Source organism: Phyllostomus hastatus, unplaced genomic scaffold, assembly GCF_019186645.2.
Source record: "Phyllostomus hastatus isolate PE091 unplaced genomic scaffold, TTU_PhHast_1.1 phas_scaffold_501, whole genome shotgun sequence".
Lineage (NCBI taxonomy): Eukaryota > Metazoa > Chordata > Mammalia > Chiroptera > Phyllostomidae > Phyllostomus > Phyllostomus hastatus.
The window spans coordinates 71,368,570-71,390,256 of record NW_025334033.1 but is presented as its reverse complement, the minus strand read 5'-3'; the positions used below and the strand labels follow the sequence as shown (position 1 = coordinate 71,390,256).

Below are 21,687 nucleotides of genomic sequence, written 5' to 3'. Positions count from 1 at the left end.
CCTTCCCGGCAGGGGCATGGGGCGTGCTTGTTACGCAGCAGGGCTGTGGGGACGGCTTGCTGATACGATGCCTCGGAAGTTGTGCAGGTTGGCCGACGCGCTCCCCGCCCGTGCCCAGCTGGAGGCTCCCCGTTCTTGGTCTTGTTATGCAATGAGCTAAGCACAGTGGCCAGGGGACCTGCGTCTGCCGGACGTCCCGGCGTCCACTCCTCTCCCCCTGACAAGCTGTTCAAACACCCCTGAAGCTAAAAGCCGTTCAAGTGCCTCAAAGCACAAAAGACAGTGTCAGGTGGACCCAGAAGTGGCCCCCAAATTCTGGCCTTGGTGTCAGCCATGGAGAATGGGGGGCTCCCGAGGAGGAGGGCGCAGCAGCCCCGCTGAAGGTCACGCTTGGGGGCAGCCCGTGTGCATGCCCGTGACCGATGTGGCACTGCATCCCCCCCCGCCCCCACCCTGCCAGAGGCGGGTGTGGCCCAGGCGGGCCCGGAGCCTGGGCCCTCACCCAGGGCAGAGTGTGGCCTGGCTGTCACCCTCCTCCTGTGACTGCAGGGGCCACCTCCCGGCACAGGGCCTGACCCCTCCCCTGCCCTGCTCCCACCCGACGGTGCCTGGTCCCCGGGAGCCCCTTGGGCCCTGACCTGCTGGATCCAGGGTGCCAGGGGCTCCGGCATTTAGGGCGCTCAGCTCACGTTGCCCGAGTCCTGAGGACTGGGCAAAACCAGCCCCCCCCAACAGCACACTCCCCCCTGGGGTGCATCGGGAGCCCCGAGGGCAGACAGGGACATGCCCCAGCCGGCAGTGAGCCTAATAGCCCCCGGGCAGAGGGGCCCTGGGCCCGGTGACCAGCCTGTGCTCAGTGGCCTGGCCAAAGGGCAGGCAGCGGGGGCTCCTGCGGCCTGAGGTCCCTGCCGCCTGCCTGCTCCTGCCTGGGAAGGCCTGCCCCCCCTCCCACCTTCCAGCAGCCCCTCCAGACCCTGCACAGTGCCACCTCTCCTGAGCCTTCCCACACGACAGCAGGAATCCCTCCCTTCTGGCCTGTGTCACGCCCTAGGGGGACGTGCCCGGCAGGGGCCTCTGATCTGGGAGGTCTAGGTGGGTGGGGGTGTGGGGGCCTGGACCCCCGTGAGCGGTATCTCCTCTGGGCCTGTTTCCCCACCTGTGCAGTGGACTGGGGCGGGGCAGGAGCCCACCCACCCACCAGTGAGAGGCAGCGGGCATATTGCCTGGACGACAGACAGGCTGGAGAGGCACTGGGAGGACTGGCACCCAGCACTGGGGGAGAGGAGGCCGGGCCAGGCCAGGGCTTGCTGGGGTGGGACCCTGGCCTGGGGCCCTGTGGGCCACAGGGGGAGCCGGACAGCAAGCCCCAGCTGCTCAGCAGGGGTGGGGCGGCCCGGGGCAGGGTGTGGGGATTTCCGAGGAAAAACTGAGGGCCCCTGAGTGTTGGGGCGGGCAGGGGAGTTGCCGGCTGAGTCCTTGCCCTGTGACCAGCCCCAGGGGCTGATTCAGTGACTGGTGTGACAGTTGGTCACTCGCTGGCTCTGCCTCTCTGGGCATCAGGCTCCCCACCTGCAGAATTGGGGTGTGGCTGGACCCCACTCCTCAGCCTGCAGGCAGCCCCCTGAGCCAGCCCGGGGCCTGTGGGTGCAGAGGAGGGTTGAGCAGGACGCCCCTGCGGGGGCGGGGGGGAGCAGTGCAGAGAGACACAGCTCAGAGGGGCCCTGAAGGGGGCGTGGGAGCCCGGCGGTGCGCTCTGTGGGCCCCGGAGAGTCCGCCAGCAGCCGACACCCCGCAGGCCTTGCCCGAAAGCCAGGGCAAGGCCACGTCCCTCCCCTGTCCCCTAGGCCAGGCAGGCATTTGGTCCAAGGTCAGGACAGGCCCTGGAAGTGGGGGTGGGAGCCCTGGGGCAGGACTACTGGTTCCAAGGACCCCGAGGGATCCTGAGGGGACAAGAGTGGACCAAGGTCTTCCCCGGAGGCTGCACAGGAGAGGGAGCGGGGAAGCCACCTCGTCTCGGGACACTGACACTGGGAGACGGGTCCTCCCGCGGGCCCGCCGTGCTTGGCACCCCTCCAAGGACCCACAAATCCCAGGGGTGGCCTCGGGCCAGAGTAGCAGGTCTCAGGGCCCTTCAGGGAACACTCGAGCCAGCAAGGCACCCACGCCGTGACTGAGACATTGGGGTGGGCTGGGGCGGCGGTGGGGAGGGCACCCAGAGCTCCCAGGCCAGCGGGCTGCACTCCGCTTGCTTGCACACACTGCTCCCTCCTCCCTCCTGGCCCACCCGTCCCAGGGACAGTGGCCCTTTCTGCAGCCTGATGGGGGTGGCCACACACTCGCTCCTTTGTCCCAGGCATCCCAGACCTGGCCCTGCAGCCTGGAGCCTTTGCTGTGGGACCCGAGGACCAGGGCCGGGAGGGCGGTGCACGCCGGGGTCCAGCCCGGATGCTGCAATGGGGGTGGGGCTCCAGCTCCTGGGGACCCCAGAGACCAGTCAGCACGTGGGGCCACAGTGTTTATTTCTGCAGGAGGCTCGGTCAGGGCCAGCCCCTCGCAGGTGCCGTGCGTGGGCTTCCCGGCCCCAAGTGGGGAGGCCAAGGGGGGACACCCAGGCCCTTCATGCACGGCGGCGGGCAGGGACGCCAGCCCCACACTACAGAGCAGGAGGCAGCTGGGGGGCGGAGGGCGGGGCACAGGAGGCGGGTGGGTGGGGCCGCCCCTCCCCCCTCCGGAGCAGGTTAGGCAGCAGGGCCTCCTCTCCCTGGGGGCGGAGCCAGCCCGGCCCCTTCAGCACTGGGGATGGTGGCGGAGGGGCCAGGGCAGAGCGGACCTCTCGACGGGCTGGTCCACGGACCTGGTGTGGCAGCCGGGCCTTGGGGGTCTGGGGTCCATGGCAGCACCAAGCCCCCGGCCCTCCTCCTTGAGTCTTTGCTCCCCCACCTCCTTCCTTGCGTGGGGCCGCCTGGGAAGGGGTGAGACCTGGCCCCACCACCTGCACCCCTGGGCCTCAGCACTCAAAAAGCCCTATGGTCGTGGGGACTTCACGTGGCAATAAGCAGGAGGGCAGGAGACAGGCAGAGGCCTCCCTCCCTGGGAACTGGAGGCCTGGGGCTGGCCGCCCGCTTCCGCCATCTAGGAGGCCCCCACCCCGCACCCCACGCCACCCCACCCCCTGTGCATACACAGGCGCGGCAGGCGTCCGCTGCCCACGCGAGTCGGCCCGAGGCAGGCTGCGCCTCCCTGCCCGGGCCCACACGCTCCCATCTCCCTGGCTCTCCTGGCGAGCAGCCCGCTAGTCTGGAGTCTTGGTGGCGAAGGTCAGGTAGCCGGTGTGGCCCACGGCCTCCTTCATGGGCGTGCCGCTGCGGAAGGGGGCGGTGTCGGGGGCGGGGCCGGGGCCGGGGCCGGCCCCCAGGTCCGGCGCGGGCAGGCTGACGGTGCGCACGTGGTACAGCTGCGGCAGCACCTCCAGCGTGCTCAGCTCCAGGAAGCCTCTGGCCGCCAGCGCCTGGCACGTGCGCTGCACCTGCTCGATGCACGGCGAGAAGGAGCAGAAGCGCCCGCCTGCGGGGGGCAGGACGGCGCGTCAGAGGGCGGGGAGCCTGCCAACGCCCCCCGCTGGGCGGCCTCCTCCGGACGGGCGTGTGTGGCCGGGGAGTGCCCCCCCCAGTCCTTCCAGGAGGGGGGTCTGGTAAAAAGAACAACCTACTGAGAGGGAGGAGAGTGAATACTGGGCCTGGCCCTGGGCCTGAGGCTGGCCATGGGCTCCCTCAGCCACGGAGAGCTGTGGTCAGGGGTCAGGGGTCAGGGCAAAAGCTGGGCTGGGGTCAGGTCGGGTCTTGGCATCACAGCTGCTGGCGTGCTGCACCCAGAACAGCTTTGGCCACACAGCCCTCACCACACACGTCGGCACAGGCTGGGGCAGGGGCAGGGGCGCCCAGGCGGCCGAGGGCGCGGCCATCATGGGAAATCAGAGGCTGTCACCAGCTCCTGGAGCTGGAGGTGCCTGCTCTGAGCTGGGCCACAAGGCCGAGGGCAGGAGCTGACGGCCTCTTCCTGCCGCCTCCCACGGGGGTGCCCACTGCGCCCCTCGGCCTTGTCCAGAGCCAGCCCAGGTCCCAGCCTTGGCAGGGAAAGTCTGGGACACCAGGACAAGGCAGGGGTGTGAGCCGGCAAGCCATCGAGGGCCCGTGAGGCCCAGTCACTGCAGTCCTGACCCCAGGGCCGCAGGGCGGCCTGGGCTCGGAGGAGGCCTGTGTAGCTGGACGCCAACCCAGAGAGGAAACCGTGTCACCCCCAAGAGGGGACCCTGCCTCTGTGTACCTTACCGGGGAAACTGAGGCCCCGCCAGGCAAGGGTCTGAGGCTGCCGGCCAGCCCGGGGCCTGGAGAGCACGGACTGCTGCTCTCGAGGCTGGGCTCGCCCAGCAGGCGGGCGGGAGAGCCGCTGGAAACCGCCAACAGACGCCAGCCCCACGAGTGAGTGAGTCAAGAATCTCTGGGCCCAAGACAAACAGATCCGGGGAACAAAAAGGGCCCGGAGGAGGGGCTGAGAGGGACGTGGAGGATGGGCGCAGCAGACCGCACGGCTCCCCGGCTGGCAACCAGCCCGCGGGGGCCTCCCTGGGCCCAGGGCCTGCACCGGCCAGTGTCCACAGAGCAGCGGGCAGGGGGGCGCTGGTATCAGGGCAGAGCTGGGGAGGGCGCAGATGTGGGGGAGCCGGGGCCACCCCTTCCCCAGCCCCAGCCACCTTGGCAGAGACCAGGGGCCCGGGAGGCCAGGGCGAGCCTGAGCCAGCTGGCAGCGGACCCACTGGCCACTGCCTTGCCGCGGGAGCCACCGGGCATCTGTCTCTCCGAGGGGCAGCCTCCCCCTCGGTACGGGCCCCGCTGCTAGGAGGGGGCTGCTGCCCGACCAGCTCCTTCTCCAGAAAAGGGAAGGACCCAGAGCCCAGCCAGCGCCTCCCTGGCCGGGAGCCTGCTTTCCGCCTCTGCACCAACTTCTTCCCTAAAAGGGGCCGACTTGCCCGGCTCCTGGCTGGGGGGAGGGGCGGCTCTGCAGGGAGCCGCTGGGGTCAGGGGCTGACCTCTGGCCTCTGGCACACCCTGCTACGCAGGGCCGCCTCTCTCGCAGGAGGGGCTGCCACACTGCCCCCACCCCAGCTCCAGACCTTCCCACCAAGCAGGCGCCCAGCTGGGGCCCTGTTCTCCCGTACCTGTCCCCTCCGGCCCCACCGGCTCCCCACACGACCTCCCCGAGGCCGCCCGGCCAGCCCCAGGGACCCCTCGCTCAGGCCTGTACAGTCGGGGTCCTGGCCAGGCCCCCCGAGCTGTGTGGCCGGGCCCAGCTCGGCGCCAGGGCACGCCCCTCCCAGAACCCCACGCACCTTCGACCTTGAGGGCGTCCCAGGCGTGGCCCACGGCCTCCCACGGCGATGGGATGTCCAGGAAGACGGCGTCGGCCTCGTGGCTCACGCCGAAGCCGCTGCGGCACACGTCCTGGTTGTGCACGGTCACCCAGCGGCCCACGCGGTGCTCCCGGAACTCCTCCCGGGCCTTCTCCGCTCGCTGCTGGTGGAACTCCACGGTGTGCAGGTGGCCCGTGGGCGCGATGGTGCGGATGAGGGCGTGGGACACGGAGCCGCTGCCGGTGCCTGGGGGACGGACGGGTGTCAGGCAGGACTCCTGGGTCCACCTGGGGAGCAACCCTGGGAGCCTCGAGCGACCCCCAGAGGGCCCACCAGGCCGGCCGGCCCCGGCCCCGGCAGCACCCCGCGTGAGCCACATGCGGGGCCTGGCTGCCCTCTGGCCTCGGGCTGGGGCGGGCAAGCGGGGACTGCCCACGTGTCCGCCCCGCCCAGAGCCAGTGCAGGAGCAGACCGCACCGCCCAGACCTGGAGACCGGGTTCTGCCAGAGGCTGGGGCAGGCCCGAGGCTCCACAGTGCCTGCTCGGAGCAGACAACGTGGCCTGGGTCCGTCCCCCTCGCCTGCCATGCGGAGGTCGGCCCCCAGGTCCCTGAGCTCAGGCCCACTCAGGCTGGTCCGTTTCTCTGCCCCCCAGCCTCCTCCGCCCTCACCTCGCCGCCCCTCCGGGCACTGTGACGCCAGCTCTCCACGGAGCCCCTCCCCTCACCATGCAGCCGCCCCTCTCGGGGTTCTCTGTCCTGCAGCCGCCAGCTGGGGCCTGTGCCCCCCATCTGCCCCCTGACCTCCCCTCCCCCCCAGCCGCAGCTGCCGCCTACGTCGTGACAACTCCCCAGAGCCACATTCCTCCACTCTCCTCCACTTGACTCCCACCCAGCACCCCCAGCACACTCGCCGCCTCCCTGCAACACCCAGACAGCGCGGCCAGATTCGACGCCAAGTGCACTCCCTGCCAAGCCTTCCGCAGCCCCACCCACCACACCCACTGCTCAGCAGACGCTGCAAGGCGCCCTGGATGCTCTCCTCTCCCACCCACATCTGATCCACCAGGAACTCCTTCCACATCTCTCCGGGACCCGCAGCTCATCCTGTCCCCACCTGCCTGCCAAGGCTGCCTGGGCCCCTCCCTCCTGACTCTGCAACCGCCCCCACAGCCCCATCAGGCCAGGCTGACTCCCTCCGCACGACCTGGCCGAGCTCGCTTCCACACAGGGCGGGATCAGGCTCCTAATGACACTCTGAACTGAGGCCGCGCCCTCCCTGGCCTCGCTGCTTGCTCCTGCCATGCTGGCCTCTGTGTGTGACCCTCGCCAGGGGCCTCTGCGCACTCTCCCTCGGGGTGACATTCCCCCTTGGCCCTTGGCAGATACCTCCTCCTCGTCACCTCCAATTCAGTGCTCCTCTGCGGACAGGTCTCCCCTGACCGCTGGAGCTGTGGGGACCCCCCTCTGAGTGACCCCAAACACGCAGCCCTGCCTCACAAGCCTCAAGCAACCACCACATGGACACGGTCCCACTGAGGAGCAGAAGTCTGGTCTGCCTGGCCCACGGCTGCGCCTGCAGTTCTTAGAGGAGAGCCGGCACCCCCGAGGGGCCTGGAGCGCGTGCCTGCTGGCCGAGTGCTTTTTACTCGAGTGGAGCGAGGCCCTGGCTGAGGGCACAGCAGGGGACGGGCTGGAGCCGGCTGCCCACCTGCCACTGGCACCCCAGGGCCCTCATGCTGAGGACTCGGCCTCTGCGCAGCCCACCCACTCCTGGCCCAGAGCCTCGGGCCTGCATCGGACCCTTCCCCTGGCTGGGCAGCAGGGACCACCCAACCATCCACATGGAGAGACCTCGGCCCAGAGAGGGCCAGGGTGGCCTGAGGCCCTCAGAAAGCTGGCAGCAGTGGGGCCGGGGACTCCCTGTGACTCCTGACCCCAGCTGTCCAGCCATAAGGAACACGCTGGGAAGCTGGGGTGCCTGGGCCTGGCTGTTCCTGGCCAGGCTGCGTGCCGCAGGATCCCCCCCTCAACCACCCCAGTGCCTGCGGCTGTGCTGTGTGTGGGGCGGCCTGGGAACAGCTGGCCTTCAGGCACGCCCACCTGCCCCCCAGGGCCCGGGTTCCGCGACACTGGCACTGGTCGGGCACGCGCACGGGGCAGGCTCCCCACACTCCCTGGGGAGCACCTCGAAGTAGCCCTGGCCACCCTCCAGGAGGGGGCGCCCCTCAGCCCTGGGCCAGGGGTCCCGCTCGCAGCAGTTGGTGACGTTGGGCCTGGAGCTGGGCATTACTAGAACGGCGGTCAGCACCTCGGTCAGCACCAAGCAGCTCGGTGGCCCCAGCCACGGCCACCTCGCTCGGGCCCATCCTTGGTCAAACCCCACCGACTCTCACTCAGATCACAGCACCAGCCTCCTAACCAACTTCCTTACTTCTGCCCTCAGTCCCTGCAGTCAGCTCTGCAGAAAGGTCCCGTTAAAACAGAGACCAAATAGCGCGCCTGTCTTCAGGAAGGGCCCGCTGGACGCTGCCTGAACATTGGGCCTGACCCCCGCCTTCTTGTCGACTTCCGAGGTGGCACGGAGGAAGCTGAGGAACTCACCGGACTCACAGACCACGGAGCCGGGCCGCAGCTCCAGCATCATGGTGAGCAGGGCAATGTCGGTGGAGTAGAGGATCTGGGTGCGGTGTGGCAGGTTCAGCGTCCAGAGCTCGGGCGTGGGGTGCAGCACGTACACCCAGCCGCCTCGGCCACAGGTCACCTTGGAGCCGAAAGGGCGGCCAATGAGGTCTACGGAGTGCCTCAGGACGCCGTGCCGGGTTTGGGTCTGCGCCCCACGCTGCACACGCACTGCCATCATTGCACCGTGGCCCAGTGACAGGATGGCTGTGTCACCCTCTTTGATCAGCTCTTCGTAAGCCACGAAGCTCATGGTGCTGCTCTCCGGCGGTGCCAAGGCCCTGGGAGGAGGCAGAGGGTCATGAGCGTGCGGAGGAGCGGGGCGGCGGGATGTGCGTGGTGACTCCCAGATCCTGGGCCGTCGGGTGGGGGCGGGGTGGCTGGTTCGAGCCCTGGCACTGTCCACCTGGGGCGCCCAGTAGGGCTGAACCGGGCCGGCACTTGAAGCCCTTCTTGGTCTGGGTCACGAGAGAGAAGCCGTCAGCCCAAATCGCAGATGGAGAGACGGGCCAGGCGACAGCAAGATTGCCCACCAAGTCGGGACCGGGCGCTCTCATCGCCCTTATCCCGGGGCCTGGCGCCCATTCTCCGGCTGTGAGAGGCCGCCTCGGCTCCAGGTTAGATTCAAAGGGACACTCCTCACCCCAGCCTCCCCAGGGCGGGCTTCTGGGCGGATGGCGGCAGGGGGATGCCGGAGAGGCAAGGGCTGGGGACGTCCAGCGGGCTGAAGACTGATGCACCGGCCCGGCCCGTGCAGAGGGGGCGCGGGCCGGGCCAGGCTGGCACGGGGCTGGGAGGCTGAGGGACGCACCGCGTCCGCCGGGCGCCCCCGCCCGCGCACCGCCGGTGTCCCCGCAGAGTCCCACCTGCGATGCCGGGCCAACTGCGGCCCGGGAGGCTCCGCACGTGGCTCGGGGACCGCGGCTGCAGCCCTTCCGCCTCCGGCGCGGCGCGCGGCGCCCACCGATGACGTCACGGCGCCTCGCCGCCTCTCGCCCCCCCCCCCGCCCCCCGCGCGTGCTATTCCCGGGTTGACGCTAGCCGGTGGGAGGCCCCCGGTGGACGTCCCACGGTCCCCGCAGCCGGACGCCATGGACTGCGACCGGGCAGGGACCTCGGCAGCCCGGCAGTCACCGGCCGCCGGGCCGGCGGCCCCCTGCCCAGCCCCAGGAGGACCCTTTCCGTGGACGCTTTGTCACTGCAAAACGCTCTGCAACGCCCCCGACTGGGCCCCAGGGTGCCTTCCAGAACAGGGAAGAGGGCCCCAGGGCGGAGGGTCGTCCCAGAAGGCTTTGGCTGGGGTCAGCGCGGCCGCAGGAGATTGGGGGTCTGGCGGGGTCTGCGAAGTGGCTTCCTCCCGGCCTGCCACACCCTCGGAGGGCGGAAGCTGCTTACGGGAGGGAGGCGGCGCTGGGTCCCCTTGGGCCCCGGTGCAACGAGAGCTGGAAGAATTGGGCACATTTGGGCTCGGTGGGGATAGGGCCAGGGGCTGGGGGAGGGGCAGAAAAGGGAAGGCGAGACTCTCTGAGTATCTCAGCAAGGCGGATTCTGAGCTGGCTCCTGGGGGAAGTGAGGGGCGGGGTGCAGGGGCCCGGACTGTCTGCCTGCGGCACTCCGCTTCCTGCAGCCAGAGCTTGTCCTGTTAGCCCCGGGACTGGAGACCTTGGTCAGAGAAGCGCCAGTCCATCCCACTATCCTGGGGCTTAGCCTGCACCTTAACCCAGGGCCAGTTAGCAATGACCCTACACCACACTTCTATGGCCCAGCTGCTCCAGCCTGGTAAAAGGGGAGTGGCCAGGCCTCCGCAGAGCCAGCCCCTCCCCAGAGCCCCGCAAGCCCCTGGGGCTCTAAACTCTCCCTCCTCTGGGGCCAGGACTGGCCAGCCTGTGGTCCTTGCGGTGGGTGCCTCGGAGTCCATGGTGGAAACCCAGGTGCCTGACCCCAGCCCTTGCCCTGGCCGGGCCTGGGTCTGGGAGCCCCAGGGTAAGAAGGTGAGGGGCTTTTGGTGACCCCCTACCCTCTGCGGGTTCATGCACCTGTGGGGCCAGCACTCCGGCCACCAGATGCCTGGGTGGCTGCATCACGGCCCCACTGCCGCCTGCTCTCAACATCCGAGACAACCCAGCCCTATCCACAGCTCTGTGACCTCTGCTCCAGGAGACTGCTCCACCCCCTTGGCGATGCTTGGCCCGAATCTCCCCCTAACTGCTCCCTTGAGAGAGCTCGACTTTCCACTTCTCTGGGTGCGGGGTTCCTCTTTTCCCGGTTACTCGGCTGTGGTGTGGAGCCCAGGCAGGGCACCCGTGAAGTCCAAATTAGGGCTGCATGACTGGGCAGTGGTTTCCTGAGGTCCCAACTTCCCATTTTGGCGGTTACTGGCTGACCAGCGCTTCTGTTGCCCCCTCCTCCAGGCAGCCTTCCCGGAGCTGCCTATCTGCGCTGGCCTCCCCCAGGGCCCAGTCTGTGTGTCAGGACTCCCCTACTAGTAACTGATGCCACGCAAGCCCCGCTGAGTGTCACTGCAAGGACTCCTGACCATAGCCTTGTGAGGGGCCACTTTATAGATGGAGAAACTAAGGCTCAGGGAGGTTTAGTTACACAGTCAATGTGGCCCAAGTGGAACTGGGATTTAAAACCAGTAAACCTGGACCTGGCTGGCGTGAGTGTCGTCCCACAAGTGAAAGGTCGCCGGTTCAATTCCTGGTCGGAGCACATGCCTGGGCGGCAGGCCTTGTTTCTCCCCCTCTCTCCCTGGCCCGCTCTCTAAGTAATACATAAAATCTTAAAAAAAAAAAAAACCCCAGTAAATATGGCTGCAGAGAACTAACGGTGGATTTGAAGGAAAGTGGGAACAGGCAGGAGGAAACGGTCAAGGTCACCCTGGAGGAAAAGGAGAAGCCAAGGATGCCCACGGCTGTGGTGGCTGTCTGCCCGCCCACATCCCTGGCAGGGGTCATGTGACATGAGGACCCCCCCCCCCCCCGCCCTCTCAGGCCAGCCCAGCCCAGCCCAGCCCAGCCCTGTGCAGGCGACTCCGAGGCAGCCCCGCCCCTCCGGGCCCCAGCCAACTTCCCCTGTGGGGTCTGCAGAGCCCAGGCGCGGGGCAGAAGGAGGAAGCAGCAGCTGCACCGACTCCAAGGGTGGCCCCTGGCCCCCAGCCCGGCCCTGGCACCAGGCCCCCTCTGCCAGCCCTGCCGAGTGGCGGATGAAAGGCCAGGGACTCCTTTGAGGCTCCCCTCCCTCTCCAGGGCAGGTGTGATTTCTGAGGACCGTAAACTGGCCAGGTGATGTCACCCAGCTTCTCTCCTAGACGCCACCAAACCGGCTTCTGTGGGCCCCCGGGGGGAAACGGAGGGTCCGGATGGGAGCTAGGCTGGCCGGAAGCACCCTGCCAGTGCCAGCCCCCTTGCTGCCCTGCTCTGGGACCCCCGGGCTCCCAAGCAGCCACTGCCTGGTATGGGGCCTCCCCATGACATTCGGGTCTAAAGGCCTCAAAGGCCTCCTCCCCTTCCTGCACCATTGTAGCTGCTGACCACCCTTGCCATCAGTCTGAGTCCAGCCCGGGTCTGGCCTGCCAGAGGTCCCCAGGGTGGGCCCAGGCAGGTTGCCACAGGGCCAGCCATTCCAGGACCCAGGGTCACTGAGAGATTGCTGCACCTCTGACCTGGCCCCTGCCACCACTTTCTGATCTTCCCTTTGCTCATTTGCAGAACGGGGACAAAACACCCACCTCGGGAGGCCGAGGAGTGCCAGGGCCCCGGCAGGACACCCCCAGGGCCTGACCTTGGCCAGGGCAGCCCCAGGCCTCTGGGTCCCCCTCTGCAGTATGGACCTTCCCTCTCCCCAACCCCCAAAGCGGCCAGGTCCTCCGTGGCCTGAAGGTGGGGGTGGGGGGGGGGCCTTGTGAGGAGCCGCAGAGGCTGCAGACAAAGAGGAAGCTCCGAGTGACCCCCCCACCCCCACCCCTGGGGTCTGAAAGTCAAGTCAGCCTCCAGGAGCCAGCAGCTCTGGTTTCTAGAAACAGAAACTTGAGCCCGTTAGGCCTCCGGGGGTGGGGAGGGTGGCCGCAGATATTTCTGAAATTGGGGGGAAGGGGCTGCAGGGGGCACAGATTGCAGGAATTCCGGGCTTAAAGGAGCCTGCCGCCCGACCAGCCTGGGCCATTTTTACGACGGTTTGTTTTATGGGCCTAAAAAAAAAAAGGAATAAAAAAAAAAAACCCAAATGCAGACTGGGGACAGGTCCAAACAGGCCAAGGTGTGGGGGGTGGGGGCAGAGAGCAGGAGTCCCCTCTGCCGCCACCACGGGGACAGCCGGGGCAGCAGCGAACGGGACTCCACACCCTCCGATGCGATGCCCACTCCACAGGGAAGGGATGCCCCATCCCCAGCCAGCGCACGGGGCTCCCTCCGCCCGCCCCGCCGCTCCCAGCCCCGCCAGTCTCCTCCCACCTGGTGTTTGGTTCCCCGGCTGCTCGGCTGCTCGCGGCCGACCGTGTTCGCTCACCCTGCTGCCCGCAGAGCTCGCGGTGCAGGCCCGGGGAGGGTTTTGTCAAAGACACACACAGATCAGGGTTCTCCCTCTTGCTTCAGTCTCAGAGCTACTGTGACGGAGAGGAACCACAGAAGCTGTGGCTCACTTTTTTTTTATTTTTTGAACCCCCAACCGGCTGAGCCGCACGAGGGACACTCTGTTGGAATAGCCGTGTACGATTCCACCCCGGGCACAGGCCCCCTGCCCCGGCCAGGGTCCAGGTGATGGGCATCGAGCTGCATCCACGCTGCTTTGTGCGAGTGTTTCCCGGTGTGCATCTTTCGGTCCGACTGCGAAGAGAAACGCGGCCGGATCTCTCTGCGGGCTGAATTCCTAGAAGTGGGGTCACAGGGTCACGGAGTGCGAACATTCTAAATTCCAGCGGATACTGCCAAATTACTCTCCGAAAAGGATGTAGCAACCCACAGCGGCGGATGCCTGCCCGCCCGCATTCCGCCCCACAGCCGGCACTGGCTGCTGTCACTCTCTCTGTTTGGATTATCCGGGTGTGTTGGGGGGAGTGGAAGGTGGAGTCTTCGTTGTTTTCATTTGCGTGATTCTGACTCGCAGTGGTTTTTAAGTCTCTCACGTACCGTCGGTTCGCGCTTCCTGCGGGCTTTGCTAGCGTCCGGGCTGGCTGCCTGTGGGGGGGGGGGGGGGTGAGGCTGAACCTGTCCCCTGAGGAGAGGGCCCTGGGGCGGGGGGGGGGGCGGTCTGCAGACGGAGGCTGTGCACTCACCGGCGGCCTCTCCGGGCGTCAAGTACCAGGAGAAGCAGGGCCCGGGGGTCTCCGGCTGGGATTCCCCAGAGCGCTCAGGGACTCGCCCAAGGTCAAGGCGTCGTGGTGCCTGGGGCTGGGCCGCGGCCAGGCTGCGCCTCTGGTTGCCTTTCGCTCTGCACCAAGACCGCCCAGGAGATGCCTGCGGGCACCTTGAAGAAGGTCAGCCTCTGGGAACCAGCTGGGGCGGGGGGGGTCAGGAACTGCTGCGGCAGCCCAACGCGCTCTAGACCGGCCCCTGGCCGCCGCCGCCGCCGCCGCGGGGACTGGCGGGAGGAGCCAAGTGGGGGATCCAGGATGCAGAACAACCCCAGAGTCCTTAAGTTCTCGGGAGCCCGGTGGCTCCCCTGCCTCAGTTTCCCGCCCAGAGGCAGGGCCAGGGGCAACTCCAGGATGTCCAAGGGTCTGAGCTTCAGATCTCGGGGTCCCGGGGCCGGCGACCGGTGGGGTAGGCGGACTGTGCTGGGTCCCGGATAAGTGGGTCCTTAGGGTGGGTGGCCAGGGGGGTTGGTCTAGGGCGACGGGCAGCGGACAAAGGGGCGACACCACCCCGCAGTGTGGGCCAATAGAATGAATGGGCTATAAATAGCGGCCAATGGGCGGCCCGCGTTGCATCCCTTAAGAGCCTCGGGAGCGCGGAGGAGCTGCTGTTCTCCTGCGCCGCTCCCGGAGCTGAGGAAGGAACGAGCGCTCCCTGCACGACCGGTCGCCGGGTGAGTGGGCCCGAGGACCGGAACAGCGGCCGCGCTGGGGGCCAGGGCGGGGGCGCGGCGCACAGAGGGGCGTGGGGGTGCGGCATCCTGCACTTTGGGCACGACGGGGACCCCCGCCTGGAGCGGGTGCGCCCGCAGGGCCGGGGGTCCTGGGCGGTGCAGTTGCCCCTGCGCGCACGCGGCGAACCCCACTGGCCTTGGCCACGGCCCGGGTGGCCGGCGCCGCGGGGCCCCGGTGGTCTGCGGGTCCCTGGGAAGCCGGCGGGCCCGGCCCCGCTGATGCCCGTGTCTTCCGCAGCCCGCTGCCGCCATGCCCTTCTCCAACAGCCACAACGCGCTGAAGCTGCGCTTCCCGGCGGAGGACGAGTTCCCCGACCTCAGCAGCCACAACAACCACATGGCCAAGGTGCTGACCCCCGAGCTGTACGCCGAGCTGCGCGCCAAGTGCACGCCGAGCGGCTTCACGCTGGACGACGTCATCCAGACCGGAGTGGACAACCCGGGTACGGGCAGCCCCGCCCCGGCCCGCGGGCGGGGGTGCAGCGCCCTCGCGACCGCACCTCGGGCCGGGGTCCCCGCGCCCCCTCCCTGCGCGCGGCTGCAGGGCGGCGCTCAGCGGCTGCCTCGGGCCTGGCAGTGACGTCACTGTCCCCGTTCCGCTCCCCCCCCCAGGCCACCCGTATATCATGACCGTGGGCTGCGTGGCGGGCGACGAGGAGTCGTACGAGGTGTTCAAGGACCTCTTTGACCCCATCATCGAGGACCGCCATGGCGGCTACAAGCCGGGCGACGAGCACAAGACCGACCTCAACCCTGACAACCTGCAGGTGCGGGGCGGCCCGGGGGCGGGCCGGGCCGGGCCGGGCTGGGCTGGGGGGCGGCCCGGCGCTCACCTCCACTCGACCCGCAGGGCGGCGACGACCTGGACCCCAACTACGTGCTGAGCTCGCGGGTGCGCACGGGCCGGAGCATCCGCGGCTTCTGCCTCCCGCCGCACTGCAGCCGCGGGGAGCGCCGCGCCATCGAGAAGCTCGCCGTGGAGGGTAGGGGTCCCCGCCCCCCGGGCCGCCTGCCTTGTTTACGCGTCACCCGAACCGCCGCCGCGCGCTCTTATCTGCAAACGCGGTCCGGTTTCCCAAGGGACCGAAGCCCAGCCCGCGCCGGCAGCCGCGTGGGGCCCGGCGAGGTCACCACCTCGGACCGCCGCCAGGAGCGCGTGGACTGGGCTTCCCACAGGGCCGGGCGCACGCGGGGAGGCGGCGGGCGCGTGCCGGCGGCGGCCCCCTGAGCGAGCCTCTCCGCAGCCCTGTCGAGCCTGGAGGGCGACCTGGCCGGCAGGTACTTCGCGCTCAGGAGCATGACGGAGGCGGAGCAGCAGCAGCTCATCGACGACCACTTCCTCTTCGACAAGCCCGTGTCGCCCCTGCTGCTGGCCTCGGGCATGGCCCGGGACTGGCCCGACGCCCGCGGCATCTGGTGCGTGTCCTCCCCACCCTCCGCGGGCCGCGCCGCCCCTCCCCTCCCCTCCCCTCCCCTCCCCTCCCCTCCCCTCCCCTCCGCCCGCGCTCTCCGAGGCCTTGGAGGAAGAGGGAGGGGCCGCGCTCCTGGGGCCCGTCGGTGCCGCCCCAGCCTCCTCGCAGGTGACCTTGAGCGCCCAGGTGAGCGCAGGGGCCGGGCTGGTGGCGGCCTCCCCCTCTCTGGATCTTGGAGGTGGGGGACAGATCGTGCTGGCTTCTCGCTTCCACCCCCCTCTTGGGACCTGGAGCTTCTTGTTTTCGTTCTCAGCCGCTTCGCGCCCCCCTCCTCCGGGACTCTGTCAGGTGCTGGGTGACGCAGCCGCCTCCCAGTGGGGGTGGGGAGGCTTACAGCCTCCGCCCTGCCCTCACCTCGTGGGCGGGCACCTTGCGCCCCCTCAGCGCCCACCCCCCAGGAACATGACTGGCAGGGTCAGGCGCAGCAGCTCGGGGCTTTTTGAACCCTTTCCAAGGCGTCCTGGCCTCCCTGCTGCGCGCCCCCCGCCTCCCCCCCCCCTTCCGCACTGCCGGAAGGACACCTCAGGGACTTGCGAGGTTCCTCAAGCCGGGGGACCCCCTGGAGTGTTTTTCTGGGACGTGCCCGAGACCACAGCCCAGGAAGGCGGCTTGACTGTGCCCCTCCCCCAGGCATAATGACAACAAGACCTTCCTGGTGTGGATCAACGAGGAGGACCACCTGCGGGTCATATCCATGCAGAAAGGGGGCAACATGAAGGAGGTGTTCACCCGCTTCTGCAACGGCCTCACCCAGGTCGGGCCGGGCCACCCCACCGGGGCTGGCGGGGCCGGGCTTCAGTGCCGGGCAGGGCAGGGCCAGGCCCCCGAGTGCAGGCCCTGCTTGCGGGGGAGGGGATCCTGGGCCCAGCCGGTCCCTTGGGGGAGGGGTGTCTCCCGCCGCAGGCCTCCCCTCTCATGCCGTCTTCCCCACCTCCAGATTGAAACGCTCTTCAAGTCTAAGAACTTCGAGTTCATGTGGAACCCTCACCTGGGCTACATCCTCACCTGCCCGTCCAACCTGGGCACAGGGCTGCGGGCAGGTGTGCACATCAAGCTGCCCCACCTGGGCAAGCACGAGAAGTTCCCGGAAGTGCTCAAGAGGCTGCGGCTCCAGAAGCGAGGCACAGGTGCGCGGGGCGGGGTCTGCCGCAGTTCCCTCCCCCCGGGGCCGCGCCCGCCCCCGCGCCAGCCCTGCCCACCCGGCTGTCTCCCCAGGTGGCGTGGACACGGCTGCTGTGGGCGGGGTCTTTGACATCTCCAACGCCGACCGCCTGGGCTTCTCCGAGGTGGAGCTGGTGCAGATGGTGGTGGACGGCGTGAAGCTGCTCATCGAGATGGAGCAGCGGCTGGAACAGGGCCAGGCCATCGACGACCTCGTGCCCGCCCAGAAATGAGGGCCCGGCCCACCCCTGCCACGGCCGCCAGCCCTGCCGCTTCCTAACTTATTGCCCGGGCAGTGCCCGCCACGCACCCCGAGGCTCGCCGCCTGGCGGCTGAGCCCTTAGCCTCGCCGTAGAGACTCCCGTCACCCTTGGTAGAGTTTATTTTTGTGATGGCTGAGATGTTGCTGACGCTGAAATAAACCAGGGTTTTGGTCTGCCCAGAGTCTGCCCTTTCTGCTTCGTTGTCTGTAGGACGGAACAGTGGCCAGCAGGCGGTCACCCTGCTGTGCCCATCCAGGGCCAGGCCGTCCTGTCGACTTGGCTGCCCTGCAGGCCTGATGGGGTCGGGGGACAAAGCGGGGGGAGGAGCTCCAGGGTGGCAGCGCCCCGACCTGAGCGTCTGAGAGCATCTGGGCCCGGGGGGGGGGGAGCTTGGCCCTGGCTCAGCCCCATCTCAGAGTGGGGGCAGTGGGGCTGCTGTGAGGAAGGGGGGCGGGAGCCCGTAAATCTCCCCCAAACACTCCACCCCACCACCCCGGTCCCCTCCCCAACACCTACTCTGTTAGAGTCTCTCTCCTTGGGCTGAACCAGGCCCTCTGTGGTCCCAGCCCAGCCCTCCAGTTCCTTCCAGGCAGCCCTGGGGCCCTTAGGTCTCCCTCCTCCTCACTGGTTACATTTTATATACTGACTTTACACAGGAAGGAAGGGAGAGAGGAACATCAGTGTCTTGTTCCACTTATGCATTCACTGGCTGGTGCTTGTATGTGCCCTGACCAGGAATCGAACCTGCAACCTTGGTGTTATCAGGGCAATGCTCCAACCGAGCCACCCATCCAGGGCACGGACTCCTCTTCAGGAGCCTCAGGTGCCCCAGCCCCCTGGCCTCCCACAGTGGGTCCCACTACAGGGTCCACAGGGTGCCTGGCAAGGAGGACTGGGGCTGTCTAGCCATGCGGGACGGCCTCGGGGCTTGGGGAGCAGGGGTGGGTCTGCAGAATCTTACAGGGCACGGCTGCTGCTTCTCTAGCCCTTCAGCCCCAAGGACAGTCTGTGCTGCCACCTGCTGGCCAGGGCCGCCTGCTACACCCCCAGCCCCTCCAGGGTCTCGAGTTTCCCGACTCCTTAGGCTTGGTCTGGGCAGGCCTCACCCTCCCAGGGTTACACCCTGTCCTGGGCTGGGCAGTCTTGCCCACTGAAGATGGTGGGTGCTCCTTACCTGAGTCAGGTGGGAGTCAGGGGTAACTGGTCAACCCAGGCCCTGGGGCTCAGGACAAGCTGGGAGGTGGAGGGCAGCAGTGGAGCCAGAGCCGCAAGGGTGTCCTGGCATCTGCCTGAGGGCTGGGCTCAGTCCGAGGGGCCCACGAGGGCAGTCCTTGCGAGTGGACACCCGGCGGGGCTGGCCCCCTGGTGCACAAGGCTGGCAGGGAGGGGCGCTCTGCACCCACGCTTTGGGCCCCGGGCTGCGCAGTCAGGAAAGGCCAGGCCAGGGGCACGCGTCAGGCAGGGCTCCCATTCCTCAGCCTCAGTGTCCCCGGCCCACGGGGGCTGGGTCAGACCACCAGGCTGCAAGGAGCGTGGAAGGTGCACCCCTGACCCGGGGACACTGGTCAGCCGGCCCTGCAGAGGGGGTGGAGGGCAGTGCCCTCCCCGGCCAGTCTTGCAGCCACTGAGGCTCTGCTGCGCAGTGACGGCCTCTGCCCCTCTGCAAGGAGGTGGGCCACCGGCATCTGGCGGCCTGCTCAGGCCGGCTCGCCACGTCTCGCTGCCTGCACTGACAGACTGGGCCCTCCCTCAGCACGTCCCCCAGGAGGGCCTGGGGTGGCAGGGCCCAGCTCATCATTCCCCGGGCAGGGAAGCCACTCAAGCCGCCTCCCTGGGGCTGGAAAGGCGGAGCCCTGCCCTCGCCAACTGGCCCTCAGGAACCTGGTCAAGGGGGCTCCCTGCTGTGGGGGCTGCCTCAGGCTCTGCCATGCCTGGCCGGACCCCGGGGCTGCCCTGCTGGGCACCCCCCTCTCCCTCTCCCTCGGGCTGCCTTACCCTCCGGGCGAGGCCTGCGCTCAGCAGCCCGCACACGGACCTCCGTCCAGGGCCCCACGACCTTCCCTTTCCTCTGGGCTCCAGAGAGCTTTAAACAGGGGAGGTCAGTCTTCCCTGAGATCACGGTCGAACACGGGAAGCCTAAGGAACACCACACACGCTGCTGAGGGAACATACTCGGCTCACTCCCTGTCTCGGGCAAGGACACCAGCCGGCCACACTGGCGGCATCCAGACCCGGCACTGCCGCTGCGGCCGGGAGAGGAGCCCGCTGCCTGGCCCCACAGCTGTGGCCCCAAGGACATCCGGACAGGAGGACTCTGGGGGGGGGGGCGGCCCGCTACGGGCCTCCAACTTCTAGATGCCAGCAGCACGGGGACCAAGACTGCCCCCGGCCAACACCCACTGCCCTCCAGAAACAGTTGAGAGACAGAATTACTCAGAACAGGGAGGAACGGGCCGGGACCATCGCCACCACCACAGAGGGCCGGTCACACGCCCGGGACACCTCCCCCGACGCGGAGCCAGGCAGGCACCGACAGCAGCGCGCGAGGCTGGGGGAGAGGGCCGCCCACGTGCCGCGGGAAGCTGACGCGGAAATCGGTTATAAAACAGCCTGTCCTTAGATCCCACACGGAACATGTATGGAAAAACCCAGGCACAGCAGTGAGCTGTAGGTGGTGAGCTGACAGGTGACTTCCTTCTTTCAGTGACTCCCCAACTCCCCGCAGTGAACATGTATTAGTTACGTAAGCCGAGCCAAGTTCTCTCAAGCGTTTTTTTTAAAGTGCTCCTGTGTGTCACAGTTCGTGGGAGACCACCGCGGCAGGACTCCGCTGTCACCGCCCCTCATCTGCTCTGCTCGAATGACCACCGCCCCGGGGTGGACACCAGGACCAGGGAAACCGAGGCTCAGAGAACAGGGAGGACCGGCCGGCCGCGGCGCCATCACGCCCCACAGCGCCCCAGACCCGAGCGTGCAGAGCTGCCGCTCCGGGCGGGAGCTGAAGAGGCGGCTGCCTGACGGTTCCTTATTCTGCGTTTCTATTTGGAGCACCCAGCTGACACCAAGGCCTCCCACGGCACCCTGGGGGCTGCACCCTGGCCTCGCCGGGTCCGGGGTTAATCTCCTTCCCCACAGGTGACAAAGGGAAACGACCCTGGATGACGGGAGTCCCCTTTCTGGCTGAGGTTTTCAGGAGCAAGGGACAGAGACTCGGCGGGGAGCGGGGGGGCGGGGCTCCGTACCGGAGAGCTGTCTGCGGAGACCTTGGGTCCCACGTCTGGCGGGCAGGGCCCGGGGACGTGTGCTGCGTGAGGACTCTTCCCGTGGCTCCCCCACGTGCTCCTGACTCTGTGGGTGCGGCTCTGCTCGGTTTCAGAGGCCCTGACATTCCACACCCTTCTCAGGGCTGGGGCTTGTCAGAGTGGAAGGCCTGACTGCAGTAAGTAACTGAAGACCCAGAAAAACTACACGCACTCCCTCCAGCTCCTCCCATTTCCGAGGAATCCGTGTAGCCAGCCACTAGCCACCCAGCAGACACCTACCCACCCCTCCGCCTCCTCATTAACAAAACCTGCTCCGGAGCCTCCTCCCGGCCTGCGGCCGCCCAGGCCCAACAGGAGCGGCAGGGTTCCGAGGCTGTCACCGTGGGACAGAACACGCCTGTGGCCGTCCTGGGATGAGAGGACGAGGGCCCTCCGCCTGGCGCACACGAGCCACAGCCAGCGCTCCTGACTCGGGGACGGGGGTCGGGGCTGGGACCCCACCCCGCCATCACTAACCCTCTCGGAAAGGCGGGGCCCAGGTGGGGGCTTGCCGGTCTGCCCAGGGTCCTGCAGGGCCTGCAGCTGCAACCGTCCAGTCAGAGCTGAGACCAACGGCTGCGGAAACAGCCCGCACTCGAGCACCCGCCGTCCTGCCATGTCCGTGTGCACTCAGGGCCGCACGTGCAGGGCCTGGGCCTGCTGGAGGCGGTGGCACCACCTCCAGGCCTTTGCGGTTTGGGTCTAACCTGGGGCTCCCTCCTGCGTGTCCCTCTCTGCTGTCCACACTCTGCCCTGCCCTGCCCACCCAAAGCCCGGGGCCCTCCTCCAGGGGAGGGCCTCCCCCGCCCCCATCGTGCTCCTCGGGAGGGACGCTCCGTCACGCTGCCCAGTCATGTCACTGCGTCACGGTGGACGCTGCCTCTGAGAGTGCAGACTGGGGCTCAGACTCGGGGTCTCCCCCCTCCCCCCGCCGTCACTCGGCCCCAGCCCAACGGGGCTGCCTCCATGACTGGTACGGGTGGTCGGCGTTGCCATACACTTATGCTCAGGTTACTCCAGAAATGCATAAGTTTGTGCTCCGCGCTTCAAATGCTTTCCAGTTCCAGGAAGAAATAACAGGCTTTACATAACCGTCCACACTTAACACCGCTGACACCGCGCAGCGGTGGAGGGCCACCTGCACTGCCGCACAGATGCCGCGGCTGCAGGGCCAGTCCAGCGGGGCTGCCGCCTCCTCTTCATTCTTCCTGGAGGCCAGCCTTGAGGACACGGCTCTCTCCTCCTGTCCAGTCCCAGGGTTTCGGCCCCATGTATCAATGACACGACAGCGGGCCCTGTGGCCCCGCCACGCGCCTGG

General features: G+C 68.1%; 2 protein-coding genes and 1 long non-coding RNA gene across 5 annotated transcripts; 1 reads left to right on the top strand and 2 right to left on the bottom strand.

The window, feature by feature from the left end:
* Positions 1-2,502: 2,502 nt before the first annotated feature.
* Positions 2,503-9,046, bottom strand: TRMT61A (tRNA methyltransferase 61A). Of its 3 annotated transcripts, none has more exons than XM_045823972.1 (4): positions 8,954-9,046; positions 8,010-8,368; positions 5,387-5,653; positions 2,503-3,564 (listed from the first exon to the last, which is right to left on the bottom strand). In XM_045823972.1, the coding sequence occupies exons 2-4, from the start codon at positions 8,338-8,340 to the stop codon at positions 3,293-3,295; spliced, it is 870 nt and encodes a 289-aa protein (XP_045679928.1). In that variant the 5' UTR covers positions 8,341-8,368; positions 8,954-9,046; the 3' UTR covers positions 2,503-3,292. The 3 variants fall into 3 exon arrangements, with proteins under 3 accessions (XP_045679928.1, XP_045679929.1, XP_045679930.1); XM_045823973.1 differs by having other exon boundaries at positions 8,731-9,039; XM_045823974.1 differs by having other exon boundaries at positions 8,899-9,037.
* Positions 9,047-12,670: 3,624 nt separating this feature from the next.
* Positions 12,671-20,410, bottom strand: LOC123808729. The gene is made up of 3 exons (XR_006783827.1): positions 20,310-20,410; positions 13,360-13,579; positions 12,671-13,261 (listed from the first exon to the last, which is right to left on the bottom strand). It is a non-coding gene; the product is annotated as an uncharacterized LOC123808729 (long non-coding RNA).
* CKB (creatine kinase B) lies at positions 14,022-17,248 on the top strand. Its single transcript, XM_045823538.1, has 8 exons — positions 14,022-14,111; positions 14,410-14,614; positions 14,784-14,938; positions 15,022-15,154; positions 15,416-15,587; positions 16,274-16,397; positions 16,581-16,770; positions 16,859-17,248. Exons 2-8 carry the CDS (start codon positions 14,422-14,424, stop codon positions 17,035-17,037), a joined length of 1,146 nt encoding a protein of 381 aa, XP_045679494.1. The 5' UTR covers positions 14,022-14,111; positions 14,410-14,421; the 3' UTR covers positions 17,038-17,248.
* Positions 20,411-21,687: the final 1,277 nt, after the last annotated feature.

Bases quoted from the DNA above. Each gene is read 5' to 3' on its own strand.
- TRMT61A (XM_045823972.1), bottom strand. From the start codon at position 8,340: ATGAGCTTCGTGGCTTACGAAGAGCTGATCAAAGAGGGTGACACAGCC. The intron at 5,654-8,009 runs GTGAGTTCCTCA...TCCGTCCCCCAG, and splicing joins CTCCGTGGTCTGTGAGTCCG to GCACCGGCAGCGGCTCCGTG. The intron at 3,565-5,386 runs GTGCGTGGGGTT...TGCCCCCCGCAG, and splicing joins GGACGCCCTCAAGGTCGAAG to GCGGGCGCTTCTGCTCCTTC.
- CKB (XM_045823538.1), top strand. From the start codon at position 14,422: ATGCCCTTCTCCAACAGCCACAACGCGCTGAAGCTGCGCTTCCCGGCG. The intron at 15,588-16,273 runs GTGCGTGTCCTC...CCCCTCCCCCAG, and splicing joins CCCGACGCCCGCGGCATCTG to GCATAATGACAACAAGACCT. The intron at 16,398-16,580 runs GTCGGGCCGGGC...CCCCACCTCCAG, and splicing joins TCTGCAACGGCCTCACCCAG to ATTGAAACGCTCTTCAAGTC.